Source organism: Adiantum capillus-veneris, chromosome 13 (genome assembly GCF_014529385.1).
Source record: "Adiantum capillus-veneris isolate H3 chromosome 13, ASM1452938v2, whole genome shotgun sequence".
NCBI lineage: Eukaryota > Viridiplantae > Streptophyta > Polypodiopsida > Polypodiales > Pteridaceae > Adiantum > Adiantum capillus-veneris.
The window spans coordinates 38,814,486-38,830,254 of record NC_140943.1 but is presented as its reverse complement, the minus strand read 5'-3'; the positions used below and the strand labels follow the sequence as shown (position 1 = coordinate 38,830,254).

The following is a 15,769-nucleotide window of genomic DNA, read 5'->3' as shown; positions in this document are numbered from 1 at the left end:
TGATCCTGTGCCGAAGAAGAAGAATGGCGAGGAGAAGCAGGGGGTAAGGGGGTGGTGGAAACTTGAGAGGGAGCAAGAGAGGTAACACTGGAGGCTGCATGCGTTGTTGGTTGCTGACGAGGACGGAAGGAATGGTTACGACCCACTGTCTGCCATGCTGCCTCAGTGGGAGCTGAAGCGGAGGGAGGAACATGGAGGGTCGAAGCTCGAGGAGCACCTGTAGACTGCTGAGGTGCTCGAGTAGTAGTAGGAGGAACTGGTTGTTAACGCTGACCACGTGGCTGAGCATGAGTGCCACGAGCCGACTGTTGTTGCCGCCGATGGCATGGCAGGGTGGGGCAAGCTCGCGCCAAGTGTCCCATCTCGTGACAGCGTAAGCACTCTCCCGGGTGGCCAGTGACTACCATTCTGCAAGAATAGTCTCGATCGTGCACAGCCACAGTAACTGTATCTGGTAATGAAGTATCTCCAAACACCAAGACCTGAATGCGAGGTGGACCAGATGAGAAGATGGAGGATCCTAGAACTACCGTGCCAAAATGAGCAGCAATCATCTGAAGGAGATGCTCATCAATAAAATGGAGAGGCATATCCGGGAAGGAGAGCGTCAGAGGGAATCTGGGAATAAGGTGTCGACTGTCAAACTCCTCAGTAGTAAACTTGGGATACCACCTCGTCAAGTATATCATCCTGCGATCAGAGAGTATCGGAGAGCGAGCCAGGAGAGCTGAGGCAATGGCGGGATCTGAAAGACGTACCATGAATATGCCCCTGCCAAGGAATGTAAGCTCCGAGATCCGTCCCTAAGTAGTGACCAATGCAATCTGACACCAATCACGTATAGAAGATCGAGATGGAGACTGTCCAATCATCCGGCCAACCAAGGCATGCTGTGCCAAGTGTTGTACTTTGGAGTCAATGCGTGTCAACAGGTCGCCAGTGCAGTCCACGCGACAGGCAAGTGGTGATGGAACGCCGTGTGTAGCACTCGAGACCGGCAAAGCCGCCATGAAGAATGGGCGAGACTAGCAAACGGTAAAAGCAAGACCCGCAGTGAAGCTTGGACTCTCTCTCTCTCTCTCTCTCTCTCTCTCTCTCTCTCTCTCTCTCTCTCTCTCTCTCTCTCTCCTCTCTCTCTCTCTCTCTCTCTCTCTCTCTCTCTCTCTCTCTCTCTCTCTCTCTCTCTCTCTCTCTCTCTCTCTCTCTCTCTCTCTCTCTCTCTCTCTCTCTCTCTTGCAAGCGATAGAAAGATGAGCGCAGAGCACAGTTAGAGATTCTCACAGTTAGGGTTTCGGACAGTTAGGGTTTTCGGGTTGTTAGGGTTTCGCCGCAATTAGGGTTTCGTAGTTTCGGGCTATTAGGGTTTCGCGCGGCAGCAACAGGTGCGCGCAGGCTGCAGAAATAATGTGCAGGTTGCTGGCGACTTTTTAAGGTTCGCGCAGGCAGCGCAGAAAGGCAGGAGCAAACAGGTACGCGCAGGCAGCAGGCAGGATGCGCGTGGCAGCAGGGCGTAAGCAGGTCGCGCAGGGCAGCCAGCAGGCAGGTACTCGCAGGGCAGAACGCGCAGGGCAGAACCTCTCTCTCTCTCTCTCTCTCTCTCTCTCTCTCTCTCTCTCTCTCTCTCTCAGCCCCCGCTTACACAATCCCCCCCTGGGCAAGGGCAGCCCTGTGGGGGGGCGTTAGCAAGAAGCCTCGCCCTCCCCTCCCCAGCTCACACATCTCGTCTCCTGCAGCTGCTCTGCATCGCCCTGCCGACCTCGAGAAACACACGTCGTCGTCGTCCTCGCCTTGCAACACAAGAGCCGCTCTCGGTCTCAAGCAACACAAGCCCGCTCTGCAACACAAGAGCCGCTCTCGGTCTCAAGCAACACAAGCCGACCTTTGATACTCTGCACAATCTAATCCTTTGTGTCGATTCTCTGAGAATCGATTCTCAGACGGTTCCCACATAAGCTTGACCACTTAAACACAGTCAGCCGACTATGTCAGAGCTCCCCTCACGCGACCTGCAGACAACAGTGCCTGGTTCGGACCTGCTGGTTCGGACCTGCCCGACGGTGAGCATCTATTCTCTAGCGACAGTGAGCATCTCTTCGAATCTCTTCGACAGCGATAGTGCATTCGATTTTGCTCGCCACTGGCTCGACTGCTCGACTACTCGATTCGAGCTCGACTACTCGACTGGCTCGTGCTTGACTACTCGATTCAGTTAAGCTTGAGTTTTCGATTTCCTGTTAGGTTTGTTTCAATTAATCAAGGGTTAGTTCTTGCACAAGCCTCGACCCTTGCTTTTCCAACCAAGCCCACAGTTCTCTGCCGAGGCATACAAACCCTAACTAAGCAGAGATTCACACAGAATCTCAGTTTTGTGTGTGCTCTCAACAAGAAGAAGATTAGCATCGGAAGCATGACGACCAAAGCCACCACTCCGAAGAGCTTTGCGAAGACACGACCAAGCTTTGCTGCCGTTTTAGCAGCGCCAAGTAAATCTGACCGAATCGAACGCCTTCAAGAAGATCTCGATCGGGTCATGGAAGAAAATCGCGACCTCAAAGCTCGCCTTAGCAAGCTTGAGGCACGATTTGATTCCATGGTCAATCTCGCCACCAACAAAGTGAAAGAAGTCGAAGCCAAGGCCATCGAAACACACTCGGCAACCCTTGCACAGGTGAAGACATGTGTGACAGTAGAGCTTCGAGAACAACGACTCCAAACAGAAAATACCCTCAAGATCCGCATTGGTGGGCTACCTCAAGCATGGGAAACGACCAAGTACGACTTCTCGGAACGCATCAACTTCCTCAATAAAACCCTCAAGCCGATAAGTGGACATGCCATCCTTGAATTCGAAAGTAGAGAAGGTCGGCTCAAGCTTCTCCAACAATCACGTCTTCTCAAAGACACCAAGTTTTGGATTGCAGATGAACTCACCCCGCTACAACTCAAACGTAAAAGTGAAGAGCTCAAGAAGGTACATGAAGCCCACAAACAAGGCAAATGGGCAGTCTACCGAGGTGGTAAAGCCATCATCCAGGAGTTTCGAAACCCCAAATCGGCTCTCTCCACAGCTAATCCCTCTTAGGTTTTTGTCTTTTTCATCTTTCCATCTTTCCAATGGACCCTTAGTCCTTAAGTGATATGTATTCAGTGCGATTTGCTACAAATGTCACCGTTGTACTGTTTGTTTTTGGTCCCATGGGTCATATCTGACCTCCGTGGACGATAATTCAATCTCTCTCTTCTCTCTCTCTCTCTCTCTCTCTCTCTCTCTCTCTCTCTCTCTCTCTCTCTCTCTCTCTCTCTGTGTGGATAGTTTCCTACGACGTTAAAACAATCTTCTTCTTCATCTTCCTCTCTCTCTCTCTCTCTCTCTCTCTCTCTCTCTCTCTCTCTCTCTCTCTCTCTCTCTCTCTCTCTCTCTCTCTCTGTGGATAGTTTCCTACGACGTTAAAACAATCTTCTTCTTCTTCTCTCTCTCTCTCTCTCTCTCTCTCTCTCTCCTCTCTCTCTCTCTCTCTCTCTCTCTCTCTCTCTCTCTCTCTGTGTGTGTGTGTGTGTGTGGATAGTTTCCTACGACATTAAAACAATCTTCTTCTTCTTCTTCTTCTTCTTCTCTCTCTTCTCTCTTCTCTCTCTCTCTCTCTCTCTCTCTCTCTCTCTCTCTCTCTCTCTCTCTCTCTCTCTCTCTCTCACTCTCTCTCTCTCTCTCTCTCTCTCTCTCTCTCTCTCTCTCTCTCTCTCTTCTCTCTCTCTGTGTGTGTGTGTGTGTGTGTGTGTTGTGTGTGTGTGTGGATAGTTTCCTATGACGTTAAAACAATCTTCTTCTTCTTCTTCTTCCTCTCTCTCTCTCTCTCTCTCTCTCTGTTGTGTGTGTGTGTGTGTGTGTGTGTGTGTGTGGGGGGGGGGGGGGGGGGGGGGGATAGTTTCCTACGACGTTAAAACAATCTTCTCTTCCTCTCTCTCTCTCTCTCTCTCAGTGCAGCCGTTTTTTGACCTAGTAGACAGCAGTCCACTCTTTTGATCATAACTTCTTCATCCGAACTCCGATTTGGGTGATCTATAGCCTCAATCGAAGAGCACGAAGTCCTCTACGCATTGATGTAAAGACAGAAATTTTCAGAGTTATGGAAGGCGTTTCTGTAGCAGCATTTCCGAAGTGAACAGGTTCAACAAAATTGATTCTCATCTCCTATTTTACATACAATGTCTTCCGGCACTCGCAAGGGTTCTTCTTCTTCAACAAGGTCCACAACCATTGTGGAAAATGATCCAAAATCTCTTAAGTGTGGAGATAGCAACACAACCACCCAACCAACGACATCGGAAACCATGATCATGGCGTACTTGGTATCATTGCAAGAGACCGTAAACAAACAAGGCGAAGACTTACGAGCACTTGCAATGGAGAATGGCACACTAAGGGTACTTGTGGTTGAGAATGAGAATCTCAAGAGGACACTTGAGATGCAAACAACACGTTTGATGCAACTTGAAGAGGAAGTCAAGGAATGTAAACGCTCTCTTGTGGACTTGAATGCTTTGAAGGAGCGGATGAGCAAAGTAGAGCATGACCATGTATTGAAAGAGGAGAAATTTGACACTATGAGCCGGGATGTATGCGACATGAAAAATGTATGCACAAACAAGTCTTGGGCTGATGTATGTGGTAGCAATGTGGTTTCTAATTCCTCACTCATGCAAGCTATGGTTCAAACAAAGAATGTTGAGAATGTAGATGTCGAGGAGTTGAAGGAACGGGAGCGACGTTCCAAGAACATTGTTATTCGTGGAATTCCCGAAGAGAAGTTAGAGACACCTCCTTCTCTTGCCATTGTTATTGAAGATTTCTTCAAAACCCACTTTGGCATGTCCGGAGTTATGGTCTATGGAGCACATAGAGTGGGGAAGCAAGGAGCTCCTCGCTCGGGAGAACGGCCAATTGTATGCACCATGCCGGATGAGACCAAGCGAAAGATTATCCTTGATAATAGTTGGATCTATTTGAGGAATACAAAATGTTTTGTATGTGAAGATCGCACTATTAAGCAACAAAATATGCGTCGCAAGGCATATGAGGAAAAGAATAATAAAAACAAGGTAATCTCTCATGAAGAAAATGTGCCCAAGGAGGAGGCAAGTCTCTCAAGCAAATAGGGATGCGTGACCTATGAGACCGAGCTACAATTGAAAATATGCTTTTGGAATTGTAATGGATACCCATGGAATGCGGGGGTTGGCATTGATGAACTAACAAGCAAAGCCGATGTTGTACTTCTTGTTGAAACTTGGGAGCATGATACACAAAGGATTAACGGCTTGGAGGATTACAATGTACATTCATTGATGTGGTCAAAGAATCTCAAGCAACGAAGAGGACAAGGAGGGTTAGCATGTATGGTTAAGAAAGGATTAGAAGATTTTGTATCAATTGTGAAAGATGACAAGTACAAACGTTATGTATGGCTGAAAATTATGACACCAAAAAGAGCACCCATTTTTGTAGCCGGTTGCTACATTCCTCATCATGATTCTCCCTTTTATGCTTGCATGGATAGAGATCAACCATTTTCTGATTTGGAAGAGGACATTGCTTATTTCAAAGGTGAAGGTGATGTTATTGTATTTGGGGATATGAATGCTCGCACAAAAACATTGCAACATGATACTCAACAATTTGATATGCCATACATTTCAAGGGAGTTGGAGGAAGTTCACTTGTATGATCGTACTTCAATGGATGAGAAAGAGCCGAATCACTATGGAAAGTTACTTTTACACATGTGTAATAGCACGGGTATGCTCATTGCCAATGGTGTATCTTTGTGGAGTGGAACCAATGGATTTACATGTAGAAGACATAATGGGGATAGTGTGATTGACTATATGCTACTCTCTGAAGCCATCATGTATCGCATAAAGAGTTTTATGTTTGGTCAATGGACCCCGGAATCCGACCATCGCACCTTATGTATTGACCTTTCATGTGGAGAAGCAACTAAGCATGATAATCTCAGCCAAAGGAAAGAGAAGTTATCACTATGTATGGATTTCAAACGGGCACCAATGTACATTGAAATGGTTGAGCAAAAATTATGGATGACAAAGCTTCAATGTGATGCACCATTGGAAACTAAATGGGAAGCTTTCAAGAAAGCTATTTGTTTTGTGCGGAAGAATGCTTTGCCATAAAGCATCTCCATGGTATCAACAAAGATAGATCACACAAAAGGTGGTTTGATAAAGAATGTCAAGATGCTCGAAAGTCCTTGATAAAGCTTGATGCAACTATGGACAAAGACAACTATCAAAGTCATTTGCATACATACAAGGCATTGATTCAAAAGAAGAGAAGAAGATGGGAAGTAAAGCAACAAGAATTTCAAGTCCAAGAAAAGGCACATGCATGTGGAAGATTTTGGAGAAACTTGAGAGGCAAGGGTTGAGAATTTTGGTAACTTGAGTCTAGTGGATATGTACACACATTGTAGGCAATTATATGAGCAAGAAAATACTGAAAAAAATGCCATTTTATGGTTCACTCCCATGTATGCCGTCTTTTTTACTATTGAGGATGTATGCGGTGGGCTTGAAAAGTTGGCCACTCGCAAAGCGGAAGATCTTCAAGGTATCAAGCCGGAGATGATCAAATGGACGGGAGATTTTACCATGAGTGGATGTGTGATATGTTCAACCTTGCACTTCAACATGGTATGCCTTATGATTGGAGTACTAATTGGGTTAAGCCTTTGCATAAAGGAGGGGATGTAAAGAATGTAAGCAACTACCGGACTATAATGATTGGGTCTCTTATGGCAAAGTTATTTGGGTGCATAATGGAGATGAAATTGAGTGATTGGGCTGAAGAGAATGACAAGCGTGCAAAGGGACAAGCGGGTTTTCGTCGATGCCATAGCACCATTGATCATCTTGTCACTCTTCGTGTTCTCATGGAGGAAAGTCGGTTGAAAGGCAAGCGATTGTATTGTTGTTTTGTGGACTTTAAGAAAGCCTTTGATATGATTCCACGTAACAATTTGTGGAGAAGGATAGAAGAACTCCAAGTGCCAAGTGAGTTTATGCTTGCGGTTTCTCGAATCTATGAGAAGGAGATTTGTCAATTGCGCATGGGAAGAGAAATTTCAGAAATTTTTGTAAGCACTATTGGGGTTAAACAAGGATGTCCATTGTCACCAACTCTCTTTGGTCTATGCATCAATCAATTGGAACAAATGGTACTTGACTTTATGCAAGAAGAAGGCATTGAAGAGGTCACTATTTGCAATGCGGTAATCATGCTTTTGTTGTATGCGGATGATGTAGTGCTTCTAGCACACACTTTAGAAGATGCACAAAAGCTTATGGTTGTCCTTGAGAACTTTTGCTTGCATAGTGGGCTGATTGTAAATGAATCCAAAACAAAGGTTATGCTTGTGAAAACCAACCATAAGGAGAAGCCATGCATTGTGTACAACAACGAGACACTTGAAGTTGTTGAGAGCTTTAAGTACCTTGGCCTTGAGGTTCCATCCAATCACAAGTGGCATGAATGTGCTATGCGTCGTTTGGAAGCGGGAAAGAGAACATATTATGCATTTGAGAACATGTGTAATGCGGGAAACATCAAGTGTTGGGTTCTCAAGAAGTATCTTTTTGATGCATTGGTGACACCGGTTCTTCTTTATGGAGTTGAAGTGTGGGGTGGGAGCATCTCAAAGTCTACTTGGAAAGAGTTTGAGAATGTCCAAAAGCATTTTCTTACAAACTTTCTCCAAGTTAAGACACAAACACCATATATGCTCCTACTTCTTGAGTCGGGATCTCTTCCAATTGAGGTTATGGGCATGGAAAGGGTTGTGGAGTACATGATAAAGATGCGTCAAAACCCCTCACATCGACTTCCTACAATTGCATGGGAAGCAAGCAAAAAGTTCAAAAGACGCATAAAAGCAAGATCTTGAGCACGGGATGGATGCAAGACATAAAGAAGTGGTTTGGGAGATGGGATGCATTACACTTGCTACATGATGCTTCAATTGACTCTCAAGTGAATGAAGCTTTTCTACAACGCCAATGTATTACGGCTTGGGAGAAATCCGGTGGGTCACGCTTCATACATTACACCACCTATATTGCCCCAACTACAAAACCATGTTCTTCGCTGAGAGAGGAAACCGTACTCACACTTACATGCTTGAGCCTATTCCCTTGTCCGCGATACGCACTATCGCAGCAATTCGGCTTAGCTCCCATTTCCTTCGATGCGAGATAGGGCGTTGGGGCAATGGAGAAGAGTCAAATCGATTGTGCACATTATGCTCACTGCAAGTTCGAGAGTCTGAGTACCACACACTACTAGAGTGCTCAGCTTTTGATCACATCCGAACTTGCTTCTCTCACATTTTCAGCCATAACTTAGACCTACACACTTTCCTCTCCAGCCAAAGTGTGGGCTCTCCATTGCGACTCTCATCACTACAATTTTGGAGCATCGAGAGTCACTCATCAGCCGTACACATACTACATCACATGTAACTTTGGTCCCATAGGTCATATTTGACCTCGAGGACGATAATAAAATCTATCTATCTCTCTCTCTCTCTCTCTCTCTCTCTCTCTCTCTCTCTCTTCTCTCTCTCTCTCTCTCTCTCTCTCTCTCTCTCTCTCTCTCTCTGTGTGTGTGTGTGTGAGCGTGCGCACGCGTGCGTGGATAGTTTCCTACGACGTTAAAACAATCTTCTTCTTCTTCGTCTTCTCTCTCTCTCTCTCTCTCTCTCTCTCTCTCTCTCTCTCTCTCTCTCTCTCGTGCCTTCTTCAGTCTAGAGGGAGAGGACCTTGGGACACAGACTCCGTCTATGGATAAAGCCACACCCCCAGGACCACGTCCATTGAGGCCTAGAGGAGTCCGTCTTGATCAAGCCACTGCACAGGGTCGTACTCGCCATCCTCGACCACCCGGTCCTCGACCAAGACACCGCCATTTGCACCAAATCAGAGCAATCATCGCTCGACATCGGAGACGAGTGCCACCTTTTAGCGGCCTCTCTATACTGGATCTACCCATTTGGGATATCCTGGGATAGAGGACAGGGAGATAGAGAGTTGATGGTCAGATTTGGATGGGATCAGTCATGTATTTGTACATATTCTCAGTTTTAGCTTTGTAGACTCAAACATCACTATGATGTTGAGTAGATCTCTTTTTTTTTTTGTTTCAATAGACGAGAGATGTATAGTTTCTTGTCTCATGGGCCATTTTCGCTCTTTTTTTTTTTGTTTCAATAGACGAGAGATGTATAGTTTCTTGTCTCATGGGCCATTTTGGCTCTTTCAAGACGTTAATATCTCTCTCTCTCTCTCTCTCTCTCTCTCTCTCTCTCTCTCTCTCTCTCTCTCTCTCCATCGACGGAGACTTCAATAGAGGACCAGGGACATCCTAGCACGACATCCGGAGTGTCATTGAGAACTTACTCTACACTTCATTTTCACTGTCACTACTCACTTTTATTTTTTGCATTCAGTACCTTTGTACTTTTGTATTCAGACATTGTACTAGTTTCACCACTTTGTATCAGCTGGTCTCATAGGTCATTTTGGCCTTTTGAAGACGTTAATATATCATATCATATCTCTCTCTCTCTCTCTCTCTCTCTCTCTCTCTCTCTCTCTCTCTCTCTCTCTCTCTCTCTCTCTCTCTCTCGCTCACAACACACACACACACACACACACACACACAAGTGCAACCACAAATCTGTTCACAAACATAAGAACTCTCTCTTTACCTTCACACGTGCACACCCACCCCTACATCAAGCCAGAAAAGAGCTAATTCATCTATAAAAATGATCCATTCAAACTTGTGATAGTCCTCCACCAGGCATTGAAAGCTGACTCCATTGCGCTAGTATTTAGTTTGTGTGTGTGTGTGTGTGTGTGTGTGTGTGTGTGTGAGAGAGAGAGAGAGAGAGAGGAGAGAGAGAGAGAGAGAGAGAGTCAGTGCTAATTCATTTTGTAAAAGAAGGTATCCTTTGCTGTTTTAGTGGGGTGTTTTTGGGGTGGGGGTGGGGAAGGTGGGGAAGGGGGGGGGGGACAATGTACTTACATTCATATCACTAGAGACCCTCAAGGTACCGTCAGCACCGAGCGCAATGGCTACTGTTAATCGCTTCTCATCAATATCAGTTAGATATATAGTTGTGGCTCCAAATGCCTTCGCAACCAGTAGTACGACCAAGCCTATTGGCCCTGATCCTAGTATGAGCACCCTTTTCCCAGGCCCAATCTTGGCACGACGACAAGCATGTACTCCAACACTCAAGGGCTCACACATAGCACCTTCTTCAAAAGTCAGGCAATCAGGTATCTTGTGGCAAAGAGAGGCAGGGTGGACCACCTGTACAGAAAATCCAAAGTGAGATAGAGTTATAAGGCGAGTAATATTCCGCAACTATGAAGTTACATCAAGAGTCTCTCTCTCTCTCTCTCTCTCTCTCTCTCTCTCTCTCTCTCTCTCTCTCTCTCTCTCTCTCTCTCTCTCTGAGATCGGCACCGACCTTCACGTATGGTCAAGAGATTGTGGAGTATACAGATGCATACACTTACCTTGGGATAGTCTTCACTGGGCCGAGGTTTTCTTTGGGGAGAGCAGCAGAGACTAGACTGACCAGAGCTTATGCGGCCTTGGGAGGCTTGGAGAGGATGTGTTCGCAGGTTCAGTTCCAGGAACCTCGGACAAAGTTATGGCTCTTTGATACTTTAGTAGCCTCAGCTATGATGTATGGGGTACAGGTTTGGGGACCTTCTGTAGGCCAAGATGGTTGGAGACGTATGGAGAGGCCCTTGGTATCTATGATCTCCCGATTGATTAGAGCCAAGGCTCCGTACCTCACGCGATCATTCGAGCAGAGCTAGCTGCCCCCCCCATGGAGATTGAGGCACTTACCAGATCAGTGTCCTTTGTGCACAGCCTATGGGATACTACTAGAGACAGATATGCTAGACTGGCCCTTGAGTCTTCCAGACAGTTAGCTCTACAGGGGGACACTTCATGCTGGTATGCACAGATGACTTCATGGTTTCAGACGCATGGCTTCACCATGGACAGGTTGCCCCCTTTCCAGTATTCTCTTCAGGCACCCTCGCTGTCTCTTACACGGGTGGAGATCACTAGACTCATTCGTCAGGACCTGATCCAGCTCGACACCAGGAGGACATGGATAGAGCCGCCTCAGGAGTTGAGCACGAAGATGGCTTTCTATAGAGAGCATCTTCTCCACCTCATAGGAGATGGGTTTGTGATTCGACCCAGCTACATGGACACACATATGTCTCATGGTTTGCGTTGTGCCATTGGTCAGATACGCACATCCTCACATCAGCTCGAGATTGAGACTGGTAGATTCAGAGGGATACCAGCAGACAGCAGGATATGCCGATTATGCCAGAGAGAGCCAGAGACAGAGTTGCACTACATATGTCATTGCACAGTGTTCGATGAGATACGGGGGCGTTTCCACTGCTTATTCAGAGAGGGTTTTGGTCCTCTATCTAGGGTCATGAGTTATGAGGATCAGAGATGTCTTGGACTATATCTACTTGAGTTACACAGGTATAGAGACACTTTACTGGGGAGAGCTAGAGAGAGGCAGTCCCAGAGACACATTACAGATTTCTTTTCACTAGATATGGGACAGCCAGAGGAGCAGCCACCACTGCAGAGCTCGTCCCACACTCATTCGACCACTACTGGCACTCTCATCGACCGAGCATTGGAGCTACAGAGATACAGACGACCGCGACTGAGGAGAGGAGCTACACAGCATCGACGGAGACTACAACAGAAGATTCGAGCCATACTCTCTCGACATCCAGAGTGCAGATGAGGATGGATCCTCACCATTTCTTCCATCTTTGTTTCACACACTGTTACATCCAGTTTACCGGGTACCTATTGTATCAGCTGCTACACCCACGTAGTTTTAGATTGTAGTAGTAGTAGTAGTATTTTGTTCCACTTCTCTTTCTTTTCTAGTTCTTTTGTACCCAGACATGGTATTAGATTCACTATTTTGTAACTGATTGGTCTCATAGGTCATTTTGGCCTTTTGAAGACGTTAATATAACATTTCATTTCATTTCTCTCTCTCTCTCTCTCTCTCTCTCTCTCTCTCTCTCTCTCTCTCTCTCTCTCTCTCTCTCTCTCTCTCTAACTGCTCCTGCGAGCGCTAACCCTAACTCTCTCTCAGTCCCCTGTGGGCAAGGGGCAGCCCTGTGGGGGGCGTCAAGCACATAACCTGCCCCACCCTCTTCAAGACATAGCCGGAACCTGCCTCGCCATCTGCAGGTCTGCGCAACAACAGCCCGCCTCTGCTTCGCCATTTGCAGGTCTGCGTCTGTGTACGGGGGAGTCACAGACTGCGACAGTCTGGCTGGTGTGCAGGCCTTGCGAGCGTGCTGCGAATCACCTCTCTCTCTCTCTCTCTCTCTCTCTCTCTCTCTCTCTCTCTCTCTCTCTCTTTTCAACAACATCCCTCTCTCTCGCTCTGCCTGTCAAGTTTCCGCTCTGGCTTGTGTGCAACAGACAAGAGTTGTGGTCACCAAGGCAGGAGGAGAAAGAGAGAGACAGTCGGACACTGTTACTGTCAAGGGAGAGGAATTTGCGCAGCAGCATGAGACTCGCCTCTACAGATCTGCACTAACGTAGTAAAACACAGTGGCAGCTCTTCTCATTTCCGCATTCGACATTATTGGAAGAGGTCTCACCTCTATAGTCTACAAGGGAAAGGTCACATGACCTGATAGACCAGCAGAGAGCTCCTTCTTGGGTGTTGGGTGGGCCTCTTCTCGAGGAAAAACTTATTTTTGCAGGGGTAGTGGCAACACCCCCAACGCTCGACAACACTACTCGCCTTCAGCACGAGGTCGAGAGACTTCGCAAGGAGAACCAAGATATACCTTCATAAGTTCAGAATAGTCTGAACTCACGAATTATAAGAGGGAACAACAGCAAGGAGAACCAAGACTTCAAACAAAGGCTCGCAGCAATCGAGGAGCGTCTCACAGTAGTGGAGAAATGCAACGATGAAAAGACAGAAACGATGGAAGCCATGCTTACTAAAACCAAGGCGGAGGTAGAGATTACTCTCACAAACGAGGTGAAGACACAAGTGCATGAAGCTGTTTCTTGCAAGATTGCCGACCGTGTGGTATCCACGCTACGCGAACGACAACGACAAGAGGACATTGCCCTCAATGTGTTGGAATTAGGGTTGCAGAGAAACACACACAACTTGGAGAAGACGAAGGAAGCTCAAGGCACACAATAGAGAGTGTGTTACTTAGTGTGCAATGGAAAGATAGATAGCCCTAGAGTGATGGGCGTATATACAATGCACGGGGGAAAAAACCTCCTAAAGAGGGAAAAAATGCCCCGGCGGTCCTAGTGTGTTCACACACATCACTACCACATGTATATGGTAACAAATCCCCCCTGGAGTGATGCGGTGAACGAGAGCTGGCACATGAGTAAAGGGAAGTGCCATGCCCTGAGGACAGGATCAGTCCACAAAGGGGAGTAAGCCCAAAGCTTTGCGGAAAGCTTCAAGCTTCTCACGAGACAATGCCTTTGTGAAAAGATCTGCAAGGTTGTCCTGTGTTGGCACATAAGCCAAGCTGATCTCTCCTGTTGAGAGCCTCTCCCTGACATAGTGGTAATGCACCTCAATGTGCTTTGTGCGAGCATGAAAAACTGGGTTCCTCGCAACTGCCAATGCGCTCTGACTGTCAGTGTAGATAGTGTTGGCAGTGTCCTGTCCAACACCCAAGTCAGCCATAAGGCGTCTGAGCCATACACACTCAACCGTAGCTGTGAAGACTGCCCTGTACTCAGCCTCACAACTCGAAGTGGCCACAGTAGGTTGCTTCTTGCTCAACCATGATATACATGAACTGCCAAGCATGAAACAAAAACCACTTGTGGACACTCGCGTGTCAAAACAACCAGCCCAATCTGAGTCCGAAAAAGCATGTAAGTCTGGCGGCAATGATCCCCCCTTGGGATAAAACAAGCCAAGATGTAAAGTGCCACTAAGGTAGCGGAAAATCCTCTTGACAGCCTGCCAATGCTTAGACCCTGGGCTATGCATAAATCTGCTGACCTGCGAGACTGCAAACTGAATATCTGGCCTCGTGTTGCATACATAAATGAGGCAGCCAACAGCAGTTTGGTAAAGAGTGACATCAGCAGGATCGCCAGCATCATGTAGACTCAATTTCAAACCTGTTTCCATGGGAGTGGCAATAGGTTTGCAATCCTCAAGTCCAAACTTACATAGCAATGTCTCTATGTAACTTTTCTGACACAAGGCAATACCACCATCACACTGCTTAAACTGTATACCCAAGTAATGATGCAACAGCCCCAAATCTTTCATCTTGAAAGTAGCATTCAAATCAGCCTTAAATTCAGCAATATGTCTCTCATTTGGTCCAGTGATCAGCAAATCATCAACATAAAGAACCACAATGAGAAATACATCATCTTCACGCTTTACATACAATGTGCTTTCTGTTGGACTGTTACGAAAGCCTCGTTTAACCAAATGAGTGTCAGCTTTCTCATACCAAGCACGAGGAGATTGCTTCAACCCATACAAAGCCTTCTTACATTTGCACACTTTGTCCTCTTGTCCTTTTATGACAAAACCGCGAGGCTGCGTTACATAAACTTCCTCAAATATGTCACCATTCAAGAAAGCAGTAACAATGTCTGATTGATGTACATCCCAACCAAAATGAGCTGCCAATGCACATAGAAAACGCACAGTAGTCATACGACAAGTGGGAGCAAAAGTCTCTTCATAATCTATGCCTTTTTGTTGTGCATAACCCTTTGCAACAAGTCGAGCCTTATGGCGATCGATCTCACCATCCGGCTTGCGTTTCAACTTGTAAACCCACTTCGTACCAATGGCCTTTTTGCCAGGAGGCAAATCACATAAAGTCCATGTGTCATTCTCTATAAGTGCATCATATTCTGATTTCATGGCAGCAATCCAATTTTCTGAATTCTGTGCTTCATCAAAAGACAGAGGCTCCTCAACATCATGTAAACTAGACACAGCCAAAGCATAACAATCTGATGCATAAGATGCATGGCGAGAGCCTGAACGAGTAGGACTAGATAAAGGTGCATCCAATTTACTGTCACGCAAAGTGTGCACCAGCCATTTTGGCATACCTCTAGCCTGCTCATTTTCAGCGCTTTCCTCATCAAGTACATCATGTACATCTGCATCAGTAATAGGCTGTTCTAAAACATTTTCAGAAACCCCCATAGGCTGTACATTTGCCTCATTGGAACTTACATTCGTATTTCCACCACTGAAAAGAGGCAACAAAGTGTCATAAATGTCCTGTGAGCTTACATTACTGTCTCTAGTACATGACAGCAAGGGCTGAACAGAGTCTTCCACAAACACTACATCCCGTGAAACCAGAATACGTTTTGTTTGCGGATGATACAACCTGTAACCTTTGCTTTCAGCACTATAACCAACAAAAATACATTTGACAGCCTTATCATCCAATTTCCTGCGCTGCACTTGTGGCACCAAAGCATATGCCAAACAGCCAAAAACATGCATGTGCTCAATAGAAGGCTTTCTATCATGCCATGCTTCATATGGAGTAATAGACTGCAAAGCTTTCGTAGGACACCTGTTAAGTACATAAGTGGCACACATGATGGCCTCAAGCCAAAAAGAATGCGGCA

At 46.3% G+C, this 15,769-nt stretch overlaps 1 protein-coding gene across 1 annotated transcript in view; it reads right to left on the bottom strand.

Annotated features, from left to right (window-relative positions):
* The window catches only part of LOC147443838 (L-idonate 5-dehydrogenase-like), a 78,261-nt gene that overhangs the window by 27,481 nt on the left and 35,011 nt on the right, over nucleotides 1–15,769 (bottom strand). The window contains exon 4 of the mRNA XM_086526637.1: nucleotides 10,100–10,390. Within this exon, the coding sequence (XP_086382763.1) occupies nucleotides 10,100–10,390 (291 nt within the window). The remainder of the gene's footprint in view (nucleotides 1–10,099; nucleotides 10,391–15,769) is intronic.